The 20,000-nt window shown below is 34.0% G+C and overlaps 1 protein-coding gene across 1 annotated transcript in view; it reads right to left on the bottom strand.

Moving 5' to 3' along the window:
- Positions 1–8,553, bottom strand: part of LOC149776662 (uncharacterized) — an 82,839-nt gene extending 74,286 nt beyond the window's left edge. Inside the window, exon 1 of the mRNA XM_089941202.1 lies at positions 8,419–8,553. Within this exon, the coding sequence (XP_089797328.1) occupies positions 8,419–8,467 (49 nt within the window). The 5' untranslated portion in view covers positions 8,468–8,553. The remainder of the gene's footprint in view (positions 1–8,418) is intronic.
- Between the last annotated feature and the right edge of the window lie 11,447 nt (positions 8,554–20,000).

The following is a 20,000-nucleotide window of genomic DNA, read 5'->3' as shown; positions in this document are numbered from 1 at the left end:
TGCATTTTGGAAGATTAAAGTGCGAAAAATCTCGGAGTAAACCCATATAGAGTGAATATACACAAAAATAAGCAGAAATGTGTTTCTCAGGCCTTCATTCTTCTTTGACTTCTCATTAAAGGCATCAGGGAGTATACAGCAAGATGTTATTAACATTATCAGCACAGAAAACTAATAACAGTAACTACAAAAGATAGCACGATGAAACTATAGCGAATGAATAATAATACAGGCTTGTAGTAGTATGAATTATACGTGAACAACTTCTTTGCATGGCATGACAGATACAGGTGTAGGAAATCCATCAGTAAACACAGGTAGACATAACATACAGTGTTTCCAAGGAATACTTGGAGATTTACTCTTTCGAGCTAAAATGTAGTTGCACAGATCATCAACATGTGAGCAAGATGTCTATCTTTGGACTATATGCTTTTTATCTGAGTCGAAAGGGACATATTTATTTTACCATACTGTACAGATGAATTCATAAATCACTCCAAATATTAATCAGACCAGAACCCCAATTAAATCAATTGAAGGGCTTTCTGCAGGATCATGGCTACCATGAGACCAGGTTGTGGCAAAATCTTATTCATAGGGTCAAATATCCGATCTGCTTCTAAGTGTGACCTGCGATTGATACTGTCAAGGTTGCTTGAAATCTCTTTCCGGCCCCCACCTCACTGTCTCTGTCTCTCTGTCTGTCTCTCTCTCTCTCTCTCTCTCTCTGCTAGAGCGACTGTTGCGTCTAGGAGCTTGAACTTACGCATAATGATAAAGTAAAACCCAACAAGCAATTAACGTTGTATGTATGCATGTACAACCAATTACTTAAAGGATATAAAATATAACTTCATTGTCTCAATGGCTCGAATAAAAATTATAGTATAAATTAAAAGATGATACCTAATTCAGTTACAGTGACATAGCCTTTGAAAACCATTTGCAGTTCTAACCTACACAAAACAGAGCAAACGGGACGGAAATGCACTCAATTTGGTCCAGTTGTAAATGTACAAATTGTTATGTTAGTCAATTTGTATTGTTTGTTGGCTTTCCTCAATGATTATATGTTATGTACATCAGTATTTTGTAACTGACTTTCTTCCAAAATCAACTTCATGGTATACCTGATTAGTAACATTTATTTTATAGACAACATCATATGTAGGTATTATTTCGCTGTAATTAAAGAATCAATAATCAGATCATTAGTATGGGAAGTACACATGTTTATTGGTATCTGAGAGAAGAACATTAAGTTTTCACTTAGAAATTCCTGGTATTGCTGACAACTTCAAATGGTTTAGAATGGAGATTGACCTGCCTCTTGGTTCTATTATTGTGTATTAGATGTTTATATTAATGTTAAATTTATATTAATCAAAATTACTCATTCCTACCTCATTAACATCCGAAGTGGATTAAGCATTGTTTTAGGTCAACTATTAATCATAAATAAATAATTTATATGAAGGGAGGATTCTGAAGTTTCCTCCTAACCAGTTATCCGGAAGTTCAATGACATTGAATATATTTAAATCGTTTGTTCTTCTTTGAAATATGCCACAATTCTCTTTGTTATTTCATGTTTGGTCTGATCTATGTAAAAAGCACAGACATTCAAGCGTCAGTCATTATCTTAAAACTGCAATTCACTCCTTATTTAACTTTAAAAATCTTATCATTTTAAAACTTAAATGAGTTTTGCTCCTATTATACTACATTATCACACACACACACACACACACACACACACACACACTATATATATATATATATATATATATATATATATATATATATATATATATATATATATATATATATATATATATATATATATATATATATATATATATATATATATATATTTGTACCACAGTTGGGCTACTTGGCCTCTTTAACCAGTGAATTCAAACTTCGCTTTAAATATTCATAGCTTGATAATTTCCTCTTGGTAGTTTTGTCTACGAGTATAATAACGTCAGTGAGTGACTCTTTGCTTTTGTGTTTAATAATAATAATAATAATAATAATAAGAAGAAGAAGAAGAAGAAGAAGAAGAAGAATTATAATAATAAACAACTTTCTTTAACGAGGATAACAGATTTGGTCATGACCGATCCATCTGCCATGTGGTCCTCAATTTATGTAACTGGTTATGGTAAAAGTAACAAAGAAAATAAAGAAAAGAAATTAATATATATAAAAATCATACACAGAATTAGGCATCATCGCACACTCATTGGTACATATTTGTCATGAATGAATATTATGTGACTATACTTTTAAACATATACATATATGAACGGCATTCTATACACAGGTACATACATTTCAGCATAACCTGCCCTATGTATATACATACATATATCGAATAAGACCTGGATATATTATTTATTTACATAATGATCAAGTTTTCGATTAAGAGACTTTAATATGCCATTCCAGTTGGTCAAGACACAATTTATTTAATGATATTTTAAAGGAAGCAAGGGAATATGAATAACGTATCCTCAGGGGTAAAGAATTCATTACGGTAGGTGCAGATACAATGAATGAGCTTTTGTAATTGTTGGTTTTAGACCATGGAATCTGGAGATCGTTTTTTGTCGTCGATCGGAGATTACGCTCAGTATCTTGATTACCTTAGTTCCAATTAGGTTACTGATATAATCTAGAAAAAGTGTATGCTTTACTTTACAAATTGGTATAACTCTCGATGCAAGATTTTTTTTTTTAAATGTTCGCTTTTATATCTTTTATAAGACTAGATTTGAAGTTAAAATAGTTCTGCGCATTTGTGTGTTTGCTAAACATTTCAGCACAAAGCATGAAAATGGGGTGAGGTCACTCACGTTTGTGAATGATATAGCAGAATGTGAGTTAGTAAGTTCATGTAAGAATTCTTGCATACAGATGTGTATTCTGTATTATGAAACAGTTCTCACAACTATGTCTTCCAGTTCTTTCTCAAAATAATTCCCAATAATAATTGTATAACTGTCTCACCAATCATCATAAAGTGTCTTCTAAATACCCAAAGACTAACGTAGCTTACGGTACCACTTTTGTGCCCTTGGCTGTACATTGGAAAGTCCCTAAAATCTACAAAAGTGGAAACAATGAGCAGCATGATTCATGTAATGTAATAATAAACATTTGTATCTGTAATATTTTTGGAATTTAAGGTATAGTTGCTAATTTAGCTTGCTACGTATCCTTACCCATTTCTCTTTTCATCCACAGATTATTCCTTTTTTCTATATGTCTCTCATTGGTTTCTTGACCTTGGTGTCTTAACTCTTTTTCATTATCAGTCTCGAAGACATACTGTTTTTGTTTTCTTTAATTCTTAAATCACTTACAATTAACGAATAAAGTTGCTTGTCCATTTTAACCACCCTCTATATACCCATTTCAGTATGTAATTATAAATTCTGCCTGATGAAGTTTTGAGGTAGTACAAAACCATTAATTCATACGCATATTGTTTAATAGTTTTTTATTTGTTATATGCTATGGATAATTTTATTTTCGATCTGACCTTGTCTAAGATCAAATTCATTTCTACCTGATATGGATCAATGATTTGGGTTTTTTAAACAACATGTTTATCTCAGTCTGAGTCCAGGAAAAAAGAAATGCCGTGCCTACCTGTTGTTTACCACATTTTTATATTATAATTGTAGCAACAGACTTTCTAATTCTAACTGAGATATTATCTTGTAAACGATTGAAACCTTCCTGAATGAAATTTTCCATCAGGCAATAGTTTGTTTTTAATAAATGAAAAAAACGTTATAGTCTGAATTTTCCTCCCCGTGTGTTTGTAACCATCACTACCATTGGATTTTTAGCAAAAGAAGCACAAATGAGATAAAAGAAGCGCAGAAATTAGTTCATTGATTGATTTATAGTTTCAAACCTGATTATGACAGGGAGAGGAGGAGGGGACCTAACACAGTTATCGTCCGTGCGTTTCATACGATACGGAAGTTTTCATTGTAAAAGAACACTCTGCTCGCCAGTCATTTCCAGTTCCTGGACAAGTCTATTTTCAGCGAAGGGAGTGAATATACGACTACACATGAATGTATATAGACGGAAAATACTACGTAGTCTGCTTATAATATTTACCAACGTCGAATCAAGCAAAGGAAAACAAATAAAACTATACATTTGCCTTTCTCGTGGATTTAACAGGACGTGTAGTTTCTATGTACATGCGTGCTAAGGGATATAACTCTAAACTCTCAACCTTATGGTAATTTAAGGAATTATCCGGCAGTTACTGAATATGATGAACTACGTCACTCTGTTATCGAAAGAAAATGGCTTCGTGTTAGTATGGAAACTCCGTTAAGCATGAACCACGCAAAGATGCCAGTGTTAGGGCCACTTAGGTCACAGTTAGGTTAGAAATGATAAATCAGTGAATGAATTGACTAAGTTATGTGCACTTGTTATCACATTTAAGATTTTCATTATTGAAATCGGTGAGGGGAAGGGCGTAAGACAAACTGGTAAACGGGGATTTATGCAAAAACTATAATCGAGACCTGAGGTGAAGTATATGACTATATAATCTTGTTTATTTAGAAATTATTCATTCGTGCTGTAAGATCTGAGCAAAGGCTTTGTACCATTATTGTGTCCAGTATTTCATTTAGGCTGGAATATATTTATTCAAATGGTTTTACTCAGATCTTAAAGAACAAATAATATTTTTTTCCAAAAACATGATTATATACTCCTCTACCTTATCTTATTACATACCGAAAAATATTATATGAAGATATTAAAATTATAATAGAGTGGTCTCTTCATAGAAAACAATTATAATCGGCATAATACTTGGATGACAGCTTTATGGATTATGTTATAATAATTTTAAATTTTCCTGCTGAATTGAAACACTGAACAATCTTAAATTGAAGAACATTTTGCATGGTGGTTATTCTTTTACATACAGGTCTCATTAAATCAAAATGTTTCGCGTAAATTAAAATAATAAAGCATAATAACAAGAACACTAGTGTTTGAAGGAAAAAAAATGGAACAGGTAGGTCAAGTTGGTATTTGGATCAATGTGCACCAAAAATTCCACATACCAAGGGCCCTCCCTCTGAATGTTCCATGTAACATTATCTAACTGCAGTATATCAAGTATATCATCTCTAACTGATTGATTCAATTCATCGGAAACATTTACTGTCGCTACTTCTATATTTCACTTACTGGCATAGAAAATTCTACAAAACAATCTGTTGTTTAAAAAGCATCCATCACAATAATAATCGTAGGTTTTGAAACTATACACAAAATCTCAACGTTACAGTTAAACCATAGTGGCAGTTTTACAAGTCCTTATATATATGCATAATGGGTACGCATATGCGTGGTTTGATTTTGTGGCGATATGCATAAAGTTCTCTTCAGTAAAATTACATTCGATTACAATTCTGTACCAAAGCAGTTCTTTCCACACGGTGTCTCTTCTAATAACTCTTACCATGAACTCCTCACCGAATTTAAAAACTACACGAGAATTTACACTGATGGATCAAAGGATGAGGAAAAGGCTGCTGCAGCCTTTGTTTGTGGAAATCACACAACGCAAGTTCGCTTACCAAATGGAGCATCAATTTTTACAGCCGAAATCAGAGCAATAGACCTTGCTCTGCAACATATAGAAAAGAATCGTATTTCAAACTGTATCATCTTCTCCGACTCGCTATCAGTACTTCAGTCACTACACAATAGAAAACTGGAGAACCCATTATTGAAAAACATACTCGTAAAAAATACCGAGCTGAGTGTCTCCCACAATATAATATACTGTTGGTTACCTAGCCACATTGGTATTAAAGGTAACGAAAAAGCAGATCGCGCTGCTAAAATGGCCCTTTCTCAAGAACCATCTGATTTTAAAATACCATATACAGATTTTAAACCTTGTATCAGAAAGTTCTTACGTCAGAAGTGGCAGGCATCATGGAATGATGCTGTAAATAACAAACTTCATGCAATCAAACCAACTCTAGGAGAATGGACTCCTTCCTACAGAACCATTCGTAGGGAGGAGGTAGTCATTGCAAGAATCCGAATTGGTCATACTTATATCACCCACACCCACATACTAAAAGGTGAAGACCCACCAGAGTGCGTTTCTTGCAATGAACCATTCACTGTCAAGCACTTTATGATAGAGTGCTTTGACCTACAACCTACGCGCGATCGTTATTACGTTGTGCATGATATGAAAGAACTTTTTGATAATATAAACATCACTCGTATTATCGAGTTCTTGAAAGCCGTAAATATTTACTCTAAACTCTAACTTTTATGCTATCACCTTGTGCAGTTTTATGCAATATACATTCCGTCCCATTTTAATACCTATTCATCTTTTTTACATCTCCCGTTGATCGGGAAGCTTTATTTTGCACCGTTACCATCTTACCGTTTTTAATTTCAACCATTTGTTCTTTTATATCGCTGGTCGATGTAGAACCTTTTATAAGTTTTAAAAGATTATACAAGTAACACTTTGTTTGGCGCTAAATAGCCTAAGAGTGCTGATGCGCCGTTAAAAAAAAAACAATCAATCAATCTTCTAATAATTTCTCTTTATTCTTCCTTACTGACTTACTCCCTTTCAGCATCCACTTCTGGGAAAGATCGAAATGCAAGTAGTTATGCCTAAATCTAAAATCAAGATTTTATTCATTTTCCTAAGTTTCATATCTGCATATGAAGTATGCATCTGTATTTATATTAAATTATGAAAGAGATGAAGTCCGCATGCAATTTGTCGTATGCCTTCTACAGCCTCTTGGACACTTGTCATCGACTAAAATTCCACTCTCACTTTGAAACGAGATTTTAAAAAAAATTGAAGGAATCTTGCGAATATAAATATCTAAGGAATGAATCTTTCTCTTTATAAAAAAATCAAATCAATTTCTTATCGATATTTTCATAATATTGTTGTCTGCTTAGAGTTTTGGATTATGTTCTTCAAAAGCTAAATTCTTCATCGTCTAAAATTATTTACACAATTTATAATTAATTTCTGTAAATATTGGTATGGTCAGCCAGTTCTGACATTAAGTTTAAGCGACACGACTTCGCAACATGCAGCAGATAAAACCATGCTTCATTTAATGAACTGCATTTGTATGAAGCGGTACTCTACAAAGTGGATAGGGATAATAAATAATAAAATCATAAAATTAGTTTCAAGAGGTACTCTACAAAGTGGATAAGGATAATAAATAATAAAATCATGAAATTAGTTTTACCTATTAATTTAATGTGTCCGTGTCTTGAGTATTTTGCATAATTTAAAATTGTCACACACCTGATGCATCTGCCTGCTAGCAATACTTTTGGAAATATGACAATTTGAAAATTTCCTGCATTACAGCGCTACCACTTATCAAAGGGACTCAATGTGCGGGAGCCAGTAATATCCTTCCCCATGCTCATGGTCACCAAAAAAACAAAACGCTTTAATTTAATTAATTTCCACCTTGCTGTCGATGTAGATATATAACAACAGAGAATAAGTATCACAAATTACCCCTTACCATTATATGTGTGCCCCTTTCAGGCTCATATCTATATTAGATAGTAACTGTTCAGGTGTTCCCCGCCGATTTAGTCAAACGTTTGCAAAGGATTATGTATGTTTTTGTATCCCCCTAAGGTCTGTAATTGGGAGTATTTCATAAAAACTCAAAAAGAATTTAGATTCAAAAGTTTACTTAGATATATTTTTGAAATGGATTTATCTATTTCCCTATAATTAGGATAGGGTAGTACTTATCAGGATCCCTGGTTTTCCTTCCAAAAAATTAAGATAATGGGGGTTGTTGTAGTCCTTTCCATAGGCATACATGCCATAGGCCGGTTTCGTTTTCCCTTATTCTTTTTAGTGATCTTTGCCAATAGATGCTTCTATTGTCCAGTTTTTGCTTTGTGTATATTGTGAGCATGCTGTTCGCTGTGTACTCGTTAGGACTGGTATCATAATTCAATTCATTCATACTTTCAAAACGCACTGAATTAAGAATTAATCAACTTACGCAATAAATGTACATTTCTTGTATATCTATTGGCACTAACGTGTGTTAATGTTGGAAGGGCCGACGGGGGGGGGGGGGGGGTAGGGCAACCGGGGATATGGCGAACAACACTTTCTAATTTTATAAAAGAAAATATTTTGTTTGAACAAGAACATGGAGAGGCGCAGGTGTGTCTTACGCCAGGGCCCGTGATCGCTCTCTACGGCCCTGACTGTTGAAGCTAGGGGATCCTGACATTTTGAAGCATATCCTACTGAGTGTACGTTGGCAAATGTTCCCTGTACAAAACAATATTATTAATAAAAACATGTATACTTACCATACAGTAGTAAGGAAATGAGCAGCACATATACAGGCCTAACTGCCATGTCCGAAGAATTTCATTACCAACCGGTAAGGAATATATGAACGAGAAGGAAGAAGTAGTTGAGGTTTATATTGAATAGGTTTTGACAAAAACACCTATTCAAGTATGCCGTAGTGAATAAGGATATAATGTAAACCAGCTAAAAGTTTGGATCATAGAAGCCAGTGTTAGTCTGTCTTAAATATAAAAATAGAAGCGAAGAAGGAAAAAAGAAAATAATGAACTGAATAACTGATATGTTCATTTTTGCGATAAGAGGTCATTATAGTTGCCAAAAAATATGTAACTATTGCAGAACTGCTCCTTATCTGTATATTTGTCTATTCGACTGTCTGTTTTCATTTAATAATAATAATAATAATAATAATATTATTATTATTATTATTATTATTATTATTAATGTCTTCATTTATGAAATTGACAAACTCAGCCATAAAAACTAAACTTATACATAATCCTCATAACAATAAATTTGCCTAAAAATTGTACAGCATAAACTGTTTAACTTTCTCGTAATATCAAGGTAAAACTTTATTAAATCGATAGCTGCAGCTTGAAATTATTAAATTATTAACAATACAAATACGTGAAAAACTGAGTACATAAACAAATCAGGAGTTCAAATCAAGATCTCTTTAGTTGTGCTTAACAATAAATATAACAGAAGGTGCCGGTTGTCATTATAGACCGTTAACAGTTGGATGTCAAGTTTCGTGCTTAATGGGTACGTAATTCTATGATTGTGGATCAGATATTGTTTGAGAATTTCTGTAGTGTAAATATTGAGATATAGGAATTAACATGTATTACCCGAAAAGTAACGCAGATGGTGATCATGCAATTGTCTGTTGTGACACACAATAGACAATAAAAAATAAACATTTACCACAATAGACATGACAAAGCCACGTCCCAATGTGATTTATTAAGAAGAAGAAAAAGAAGAAGAAAAAAAAAGAAGAAAAAAAAACAGACAGAGAGAGAGAGAGATATTTTACTGACAGCTATCACCTTTACAGTTTTTACAGTACATACAAATACTGCCTGTATATGGATTTTTCATACTCAGAGAGCAAAAACCGGTAGAACGGGTTTTGAAACTTACGCTTAACTGATACATACAGAATTGTGGTAAGAATAAATTAGCAACAGGGAAGTATTGGATCGATTGGGTTGCGTTAACCAAATATATTTATCCAGCTGGTGGCAGACTTACTAAAACGCAAAGTAATCCTGGCTGATGATCAGACGAAAACATTTGAATTCACGCCATGCCATGTTTGCTAAAATTATCCCTACTACCCCGGTTGTCATTCCTTCTGCCCCCGTCCCACGTCTTTCTCCATCACGAACACTAGACTAACTCGTAATGTGTACATACTGTCGCTATTAGACTTGTGTACACAGATGTTACCCGTAACGAGTCCAATAGTTGTAGTCCGGATAGGAGCAATAGCATGCCCAGTTAAGTCCCAATTTTCCCAAACAACTTTTCTATTTTTTTTTATTGGGAGAGAGCCTCAGCATTATTAATTGGGGATATATATATATATATATATATATATATATATATATATATATATATATATATATATATATATATATATATATATATATATATATATATATACATATATATATATATATATATTGGAGTTGAATATACAGGTTAACATTAGCCTACAGTGCGGCTTTCCGGTGGCAAGTTATTCTATATTTACCTCTCCAGATCAGTATATATTATTAGGGTATTAATTATGGGTTCTGACGATATATGTCTAACCCAATAAAGATTGGATTAAAAAAAATAAAAATGCCACGCAACAAAAACTTCATACCTTTATAAATGCTATAAAAGTAAATGCTATTTCCGCACAAAGCTTGGTATATATTGTCAAACATTAATGTTGGTATTGTTGTTGTTCTGGACCTGATCCTACCTTTGTTCACTTGATAATTTAGCTATATATGTAGGCAAATGTAACTGGTAGGAAGAGCCCGGGAAAATCCAGGAAGCAGCATCGATCGACGGGAAGCTACTGGCAATCTTTCTCACATATCCACCTATCCGAGTCTAATTCTCGAAGCCACTCGAACTGAGATAAGACTACTGGAATTCATTCATAATGAAAGAGAAAGTATTTATTTATTTATTTTTGTCTCATTGTTCAGTAAAAATCTTCTTGCAATACCGAAAGAATAGTCTACATAAACTACAATTGTTAGGTAAAATAGCTTATAACTTTTAAGATATCAGTTCATTTTTTAAAAAGTTGACTTTCACAGTGTATTGAACATAATTTCATTTATAGATTAATTAATGCAATTAATTCGTCATTTCTTTAACTTATTTCTTAATATTATATATGCATTTATATATTGATGTAATAACTAGGTAATATTTTCATAAAGACTCAAAAGAATTAGTGCAAAACAAAATACCTGAACAAAAGTGAAAGTATGGAACGTATGACTTGTTCTAGCTGACATGATTGATAAGGTGCAGTTTGTTATCAAGAAATTCTTTTATTGACATGTTGATATATAATAATTAAGGAATACGATCTTTATAAAAATGATAGGAACAACTAAGGGGAAGAAAGGTATCATATATTAAATACTATCTCGGGTAAAAGATAATTAATCAGTGGAAATTTGATCCCAAAAATGCCTCCAAAATATAAGACCCTTGGAACTTTAGCATAGCAAATTCACCAAGTACGGTTTCAAAGCTAAACATTATCATTTTAACTATTTGTAGAAATAGATGACATTTACGGTAACTGTAAAAAATAAAGCGGGGGATATTAGCACAGAGATCGCGGAATATCGTGTGGCACTAATATGGCCACACACACGTCAAACCATAATACAAAAGACTACGGGATTTGAACCATAGGGTTGGCCGAGGCGGACACGATGCTTGGTGGTGAAGTTTGACACCTGATCTATTATGTATCAATGCCAATGTCGATGGTTAACCGGCTTGCAAGGCTTGTATCACGATATTAGCAATTGTGTGTTAAGATTTCAGTGCTCGATACAGATGATAAGCTACCCCATCTGCTTAACCAATGACAACACAAGTTATGATACTATTCGTGTTAGTGTAAGCCCAACTGGCTGATTAATATTTTAGGCCTTGCAATGTACCTAATGTCTGGTCCAATAAAATATTATACGGTATAATTGTGTATACATATATAACATACACATGTCGAGGAGGGGGTGGGGGAGAAAATAGGCGAAAGAGAAAGACGAGTGTATGCTTCAGATGATCATTGTATGAATAAAGAATGATCAATTGTACATGTTTTTCTCTGTCGCATTTGTTTTATTTTACTGTGTGAAAATATCAAGTGTGTATGTGAAGTTCTATGTGACTCACTGTTATGCGTTGAGGTGGGATGCTCCCAATATTTATTTGAATTACTGAGGAATTCCCACCCTGGCTCGTTTTGTAGGAAGTGAAATTAGTGATAGAGAGAGGTAAAGCTCCGAGCCCCCAGTCAGCAATACCGACAATTAAATTATTAAGAACACAAGGGTGAAATCCAAAAGAATACAAATTTAATACAAATTAAACGATATTAAGTTCTCAACCAATCTGCTTCCTCTCGAACATGTGACAACCTATTTCATCACGTGATTTTAGTCTGAGATGGCTTTCCCCTGTACTTGGTTTCTACTCATCTGTGATTACTACGCCAATTGCTTTCCTCCTTCCGGCGTTCTCCGATTCTTCCTGTCCTCTTCCCCTTTTGTCTTCTTTTCTCCTCCTCCTTTCTTTCTCTCTTTCTCCTTCAACAAGGCTTGTTCCCCACCTACTTCTACTCTCTATTTCTCCTTCAACGAAGCCTGTTCACGCCTACTTCTATCCTGTCTCTCTGAGACTCGGGACTTGACTACTCTGTCCCCAAAAGCTTCCTTTACGAAGCTTTCTGTCCTTAGAATGTACTAAGAGTTTTCCCGCCAAATCAGGAGTGGCTCCCTCGGAGTGAGTATATTCTGCTTTAAAAGTACGACGGCTTACAAATCACTAATTCGTTATCAGTCCGACTGACTGTTAAGTTCTGGTTCGAATTGATGGCCCCACCCTTCCTCAGTTCTGATTGGATATCAATTCTACCCCCAGTCGGTCCAGCTTAACAGACGAGACTCAGGCCATCTGTCAAAGCGGAGGATTTAAAATAGCGTAGTAGTTAGAGCGTCCGCCTTGAATGCGGGAGGTCGTGTGTTCGATCCCCGGCCGAGTCATACCAGAGACTTACATAAATGATACTAACAGCTGCCTCGCTTGGCGTTCAACATTAAGAGATTACTGGTAGGACTGGTCGGCCTGGTGTAGGGATAATGTGACTGGGTGGGACATCATGCTACATGTCTGCGGCAAGATGCCCCAGTGCTAGACATCACTATAAACTAGCACACTGCAGACATCGTAGTGATATGACTGAAAAATTGTTAAAGCTACGTTAAAAATCAAAATCACATCACATCACAAAACTTCAAAAACGAGGACACTGCAAATAACAATTGCAGCAAATATGTAATTTAATTCGTTAATCGTTGTGCTGCATACAAAAATATATCATGTGCACCTAACAATGAACATGTTTTGTAAAATACATTAAAATGACTGACGTTGATTTAAATTCAAGCAATTTAGGAAGAAATAATAGTTTCCTTTCTAAATAAAAAACTTTTCTCTCTTCTACCTTGCCTGTTCACTGAATTGACATCTCTATTACTGAAGTCGAGCTGCCACTTTCTACTCACCTAATACTCTATCAGTATCTTATTATGGCGCCTTTAATACAGATATTTTGAAACGCAGTAATAGCAAGTGGCTAAACGCCATTCTTCATCCTTAACTTGTAGCTGATGAGTGATATCGCATAACGTCACCCTACACGGAAAGGAAGCAATAATATTTTTTTCTCAAGATTAATCTCTAACGAAAAATGACCGAAAAATTAGCATGAAACATTTCAAAGACATAAACGCAACACATTCATATAGCATACCTGGTGTATTTAGTGTCAGCAGCGAAACTGTAAATAATGTGTGTCAAAAAGGAGAGGATAAATACTATAGTCCTCGAATAAATGGAGTAGCTAAGTAGTATGTTGCTTATATCTGACTTCGTAGGCTAACGTGTTCCATTCAATGCCGAACTCATAACATTTAAACAGTCTGATAAGAGCTACTAACACAGCTCGTATATGTAGTATGAGTCTTTCTTCTTCTATTACTGTTGTTACGATTCTATGCTTTTAAATCATGTAGAAGGAGAGAATGAAAAAGCAATAAGTTTTGTAAAATTTATCACATAATTTATTTCAATGGAACATAAAGAGAAAATAAAAAAAACTTACGTTATTGCGAATAAAATATCTGAATAAATTTTAGGAGATATCCAAATTAAGTCCAACGCTGAAGGTGTTGATGTACCTGTGGCGGCCTGTATTGTGTTATTGTACCAACAGTCTTTTGTTGAAATACAGTACTATAATTCAAGGTTTGAATTCGCCACGAATCCCAGTTAATGTCTCTGTCCAAAAAACATTAATTTAGAGTTCTTTATGTTTATAGGGAAGAAGATTTTGAACTAACTTCGTCCAAATCAAAATAATGCAAACCAATGATATAACTTGATTTAGCCAGATGTCAACGCAAGAATGAATAATCTTTACAGTAACAAGATTGTGTAGTCTTCTACTTGACCTAAGGTCAAAATCAACATTTTCTAAAACAATAAACCTAATGGATGATCACCTTCGAGAGAGTTCTTAATGTTTACAGAATAAGATGTTAGCTATAATTAACAAATATATTACTAAAATTATAATATGGAACCTGGACTATGTCAGATACGCCAGATAAATTGTATGGGAATTCTAATATCATAGACCCAGACCTAAATAAACATATGTACTTCTATTAATAATGATCCTGATATTAAACACACATAATAGTTTAGCTTTGTATTAGTTGTTTACAGAATACTAAAATAAATACATCATTCAGGTCAAGTAGAAAATAAGCTTGATTTTGGACAAGGTTTAGTCTAATATATAATGTTACATTACAATAGCATATAATGAAATAACAAAACAATTTGTTAAAAGATAACTACGAAACAATGCAAACCAAATATACTTAACACTGTTTGAAAACGTATTTTCGTGATGCTAATATAGTACAATTAATGATACATCCAGTTAGAAACCAATGTATACCTTAATCGTCATTGTAAAAGCAACTGATGCTGCCTGTATGATGATGATGATGATGTTTAGTGTCGCACCTATTTGAGTGCATTTTCAAGCCGGGTGCACATCAATATATGTCATCTTCTTCTTTTCTAAGAATTTGATTGGATCATAACACAACTAGGTATGACCGTCATTGATCGCCTTATAGCTAATTGAAAATGCAATTAAACCTTGGCGGGAAGATTGAAGCATTGCATTTCGTGTCATGACATTAATATGTTTGCATAAGAATACTTGTTAAAGAGTGCATATATTGACATAATGAGACATTTAATTGTATAGGCTATAAACGTGTACTGCTGCTACTTACGAGTATAATCGAGATTTGTTATCTACAAGTATTAACTGCCACAGAAAATTTGAAATCTGAAGTTCGCTTTTCTTGGATGCTTCTTGGATTTATATGCATTTAGAAAAGCCAGGTTTTCTCTCTCTCTCTCCCAGATGCATTTTACACTACGAGCATTTCTTATATAATGTAACTTGTATTGTTCTTGACGTATCTGCCATACGTGGAATGAATATTATTGTTTACAATACAGATATATATATATATATATATATATATATATATATATATATATATATATATATATATATATATATATATATATAAGAATTTAAGATTGTTGTACGTGAATACAAATTGAAAACCAGACAGTACACTCTTATACAAAATTAAAGATCTCATTTTTTAACATTGTTTGAAATGGGGATTTAAACAAAACTAGTCTTGTCAAATTGTCTTAATCAGAGTCATCGACGAAATATCATCTGCTTATGATGCATGTAAATAGTGTGTGGTGGTTTTCTAACCTTTAAAATATTGGATACTGTTGATCGGGAAATGTATGGCGACTTGCGGACATTCACTATTCTCCAGTTACCTGGGATGTAGCAAAGGCTGTTTGGATCCGTTCTCATACTGATGATATTTAATGATCTGCCTCATACTGATGATATTTAATGATCTGCCTCATACTGATGATATTTGAAGATGTACTTCATACTGATGATATTTGAAGATGTACCTCATGCTGATAATATTTGAAGATGTACCTCATACTGATGATATTTGAAGATGCACCTCATACTGATGATATCTAAAGATCACGCTCATACTGATGATATTTAAAAATCTTCCTCATACTGATGATTGTTAACGATCTTCCTCATACTGATGATTGTTAACGATCTACCTAATACTGAAGATATTTAAATCTCTGCCTCACTGTCTCAAATATGCTAATCTGATATAAACTCACTGACGACATAACTATCTAACTTGATGGCAACTTTACGTGTGCTATCGACTCCCATAGTGAATTTGATATTCAATCTGTTCAAAACTAATGCAGGAAAATTAACTGGACAATCATCTGTAATAAAATCAAAATACAAAATAGCTTCTTCGGAATCTATAAAGGAATTCCTGCAACTAAACTAATACTAGATCACTTTGTATTTTTAACCTCAAAGAACCAGTTCAATGTGTTCATTGAGCGTAATCATCCAGGAGTAATATAAATAATGCGTAGTTTACGGGTTTGCCTTATAGAGCAATAGCAGTATCTCACCAACTGAGAGCATTACAAAGTTACAGATACGACCTGACCAAAGAGATGTCTATTTTTTTTCTAAATTAAAATTGATGACGAGTCCAAAAAGCGAATAACATTAGACAAATGATGGAATTTGTTCATTCTGGTCAAGGATATACTTTTTAATTATTTATTGTATTTTTTGACCAAGAAATATTTAAAATTATTTCTCAAAATTACGATTGCATGACCATAATCTGCGTTGTTTTCCATGCAGTACCTGGTATTTCCAAGGCCTAAATATTCCGTATAATGACACATTTACCTTTCTAACTTTGTCTGGTCCAAGATTATAGAATTCCATGGAAATGAGAAAAAAAAATATCCTATAACAATTTAAACTCTGCAAATCATGAGTACGTTTTATTCTATATATTGTGAACCACCCGCTGAAAGGGTACTCAAGTGTCAACGTATGCGCTATGTTAATAATATTTTTTCATCTAACTGCAGCTATCGTTTTAAGAAAATGTAGAAACGAGATTACAGGAAAGATTAACCATTTTATACTGGTAAGCATATTTACTTTATGAGGAACATAGGGAAGATTAGACTTTAATTTGTGTTTGTCTAAAAATAAAAGCGTTATTATTATTATTATTATTATTATTATTATTACTATTATTATTACTATTATTATTATTATTAAGAAGAAGAAGAAGAAGAAAAATGCTTAAAGCAATGGGTCTCTCTACCTAGTGAACCAAACACTTGTGTGAGTCATGGAAGTTCTGTATTTTCCCCTATTTCCAAGGACTTTTAGACAACAGTATTTGTCAACAGGAAGTTAGGATTTAGTGTATTAACCTCGGCACCTCAGACCACAAGTGGCTCTCCACCAAACTGTCTTCAGAACAACAATACTAGGTATCTATAAATAAAAGAATAACCCCATCTCAATGATTACAATTAGTCCCTGTCACGAATAGTTCACATGGATAGGCACAACAAAAAAATCAACACCTTTAAATTAAGATAGGGACTAATTGTCATGCCAATTTATCCGGCTCTGACCGTATCTCACTTACGAAAATAACATATGGCATCATAAAATCTCATCAATGCTATACACTATGAAATTTTGCCCTAGAAACTGGCTAATTACTCGGACTGAGAAATATTTCCCCAACACCGACTTCCTATAATTAAAGAACTACTCACTAAAATCCAAGAAATCTATAAATAGAGACGTAAATATTCCCTAAATTTAATAAAATAATAATAATAAACTATATTTAACGAGGGTAATACATTTGGTTATGACAGACCAATTTGCCATATGGTCCTCAATTTTTGGAAACCGGTTTTTATTTTTTTTAAAATATTTAAAAAAAGAAAAAGAAAATAATAATAATAAAGAAATGTTACTTCACGCACTCAGGTAACCTCGCAAACGTGCTCACACAGATTTCAATTGAATTAATATGTGTGACTATACTGGTCAATAAATATTTAAATGAACATTATACTGTACACTGGTGGGGCCCGGGTGGCCGAGTGGTCTCAAGCGCTCTCCGTTACGGATCACTACCATCTCCCCTCTGTCTGTGTGGGTTCGATTCGAGTCTCGGATTCAGCTAATGTGGGTATGTGAGAAAGCTTGCCAGTAGCTTCTCGTGGGTCGGTGGTTCTTTCCGGGGTTTTCCCGGGTTCTTCCTCCACCATTAATACTGACCGCCATGTATAGCCTATCGTGTGCTGAATAATGGCATTAAACCGTACAACAACAACAACAACAACTGTACACTGGTACAGAGATTTCAGCATAACCGAAGTCGTATCTACACACACCGAATACAACATGTACAAATTATTTCTGGACACAGTGATAAGGTTCTGGGGGGGGGGAGATATTAATATGTCATTCCAGCTGGTCAAGAAAGAATTTTCTTTAATGATGTTTTAAACGAAGCAAGGGCATTTGAATTACGTATCCCCAGGAATAAAGAATTCCAAAAGGAAGATGCTAACACAATGAATGAGCTTTTATACTGGTTAGACTTCGACAACGGAATCCTGAGATCATTGTTAGTTGTTGATCGAAGATTACGCTCAGTATTTGATGATTTCAGTTTAGCTAGGTTCGAGATATAGTATGGAAACATATTTTAAAGACTTATTTTCATGATTCCTTTGCAATAAAGATATGTTTGTATGGGTAGCCATTGTAGACGTGAAAACAAAACATTCGAGGGTTTTATAATAGGAAGTTTCAGAATTATTCGGTCGGTCCTTTCTGGAGTTTGTCAGTTCTGGATATATTATAATTTCATGTATTTCCCCACATTGTACAGCCATAATCTATCGCTGGCAAGCCACCGCATCCAATCAAGCTTAATTTGTTCACATTTGAACACTGTTCCTATGTGATCGAGACCAGAGGAGAACCCAACTAGAATGGACTGACAAATAAGCAATTATCCAGTGCCAGTTCGGGTTTGCACAAATATATTTCATTCAAAGACACCTATAATGGTTTCCCTCTTGTACATAGTAACACTTTCGCAAAGTATCCTTCTTCTGTCAATTGCCCCCACCATTTTCGGCCGATGTACAATGCACCACGCTAATGGTTAGTTGGCATTACAAACAAAGGGAGGCAACTCATGAAATCCAAAAGAACTCTACGGTATGAAGCACCAATATATCTGTTCCATCCACCAAAGTGTAGACAGGATTATCGTATCGGAACATTGGTTAGCCAAGATGGTATATATCCCGAAAAATCAAGTTCAAGTTACTGTGTACTTATTCGACAGTAATTTTAAGATTTAGTCTTCTGACTACCATTGCACATACGTGATCGATATACCGACCAAAAGATAAATAAATATACAGAGAGGGTACATTTTCACTCGTAGTTTTCCGATAAATTATGCATGTGTTTATAAAACTATCATGCCAAATTAAACCAAAGAGCTTGTTTCTCGTTCACTTCTTCATTTATTCATGATTGTCTTAATTCGCTTTTTTTCTTTTCTCTTGTTTTGTTTCAGCCTCTGTGATAAATTGATGAAAGACAATATGAGATCTCCACAATCCAGGTTTTTAGGTAATTTACCCTTTGCCACTGTTCAAGCTGACATGCCTGAAAGGGTCCTTTCATGAAAAACCTATTCTATCTGCAGTTACACTACTTCCTGGTTATGATCTATCTTATATTTAGGTCAGCGATAGAATCCGTTTAAAAAATGGCAGATAGGCTAACGTCATTGCTGATCATCTGCATACAGATGAACGGTAAGTTCGTTTTGTTGTATTATTAGCTGAATAAGAAATCTTTGTTTGATGTAGGCTGCAGTAGGAAAGGGTCAAATGGGTGTATTAGTCATACAGGGTATAATTTGATTTATTCTTATGAAATCTTAGATTAATCCAGTTCTTATCAAGATCGTCTAGCTACAAAAACTCGTTTACACAACCTTGGTCAAGCTAGATAGTTTATACAACTACACAAATCTTTGGTTTTTGAACACACACACACACACAAACACACACACACACACACACACACACACTTTTTCCCTCATCCCCGCTTTTTAAAAGCGTCTTGAACATAGCGATACCCTTAGTCTAAGCAAGTGGGTGGAAATTAACTGAACTGTAGCTATGTTGAACCCATGGAAACCACCTGTTAGAGAACTGTCCTTAATGG

This window comes from Sinohyriopsis cumingii, chromosome 18 (genome assembly GCF_028554795.1).
Source record: "Sinohyriopsis cumingii isolate HCF-2022 chromosome 18, ASM2855479v2, whole genome shotgun sequence".
Classification (NCBI taxonomy): Eukaryota; Metazoa; Mollusca; class Bivalvia; order Unionida; family Unionidae; genus Sinohyriopsis; species Sinohyriopsis cumingii.
The sequence above is the reverse complement of the archived record's forward strand: the minus strand, read 5'-3'. Positions and strand labels throughout refer to the sequence as shown.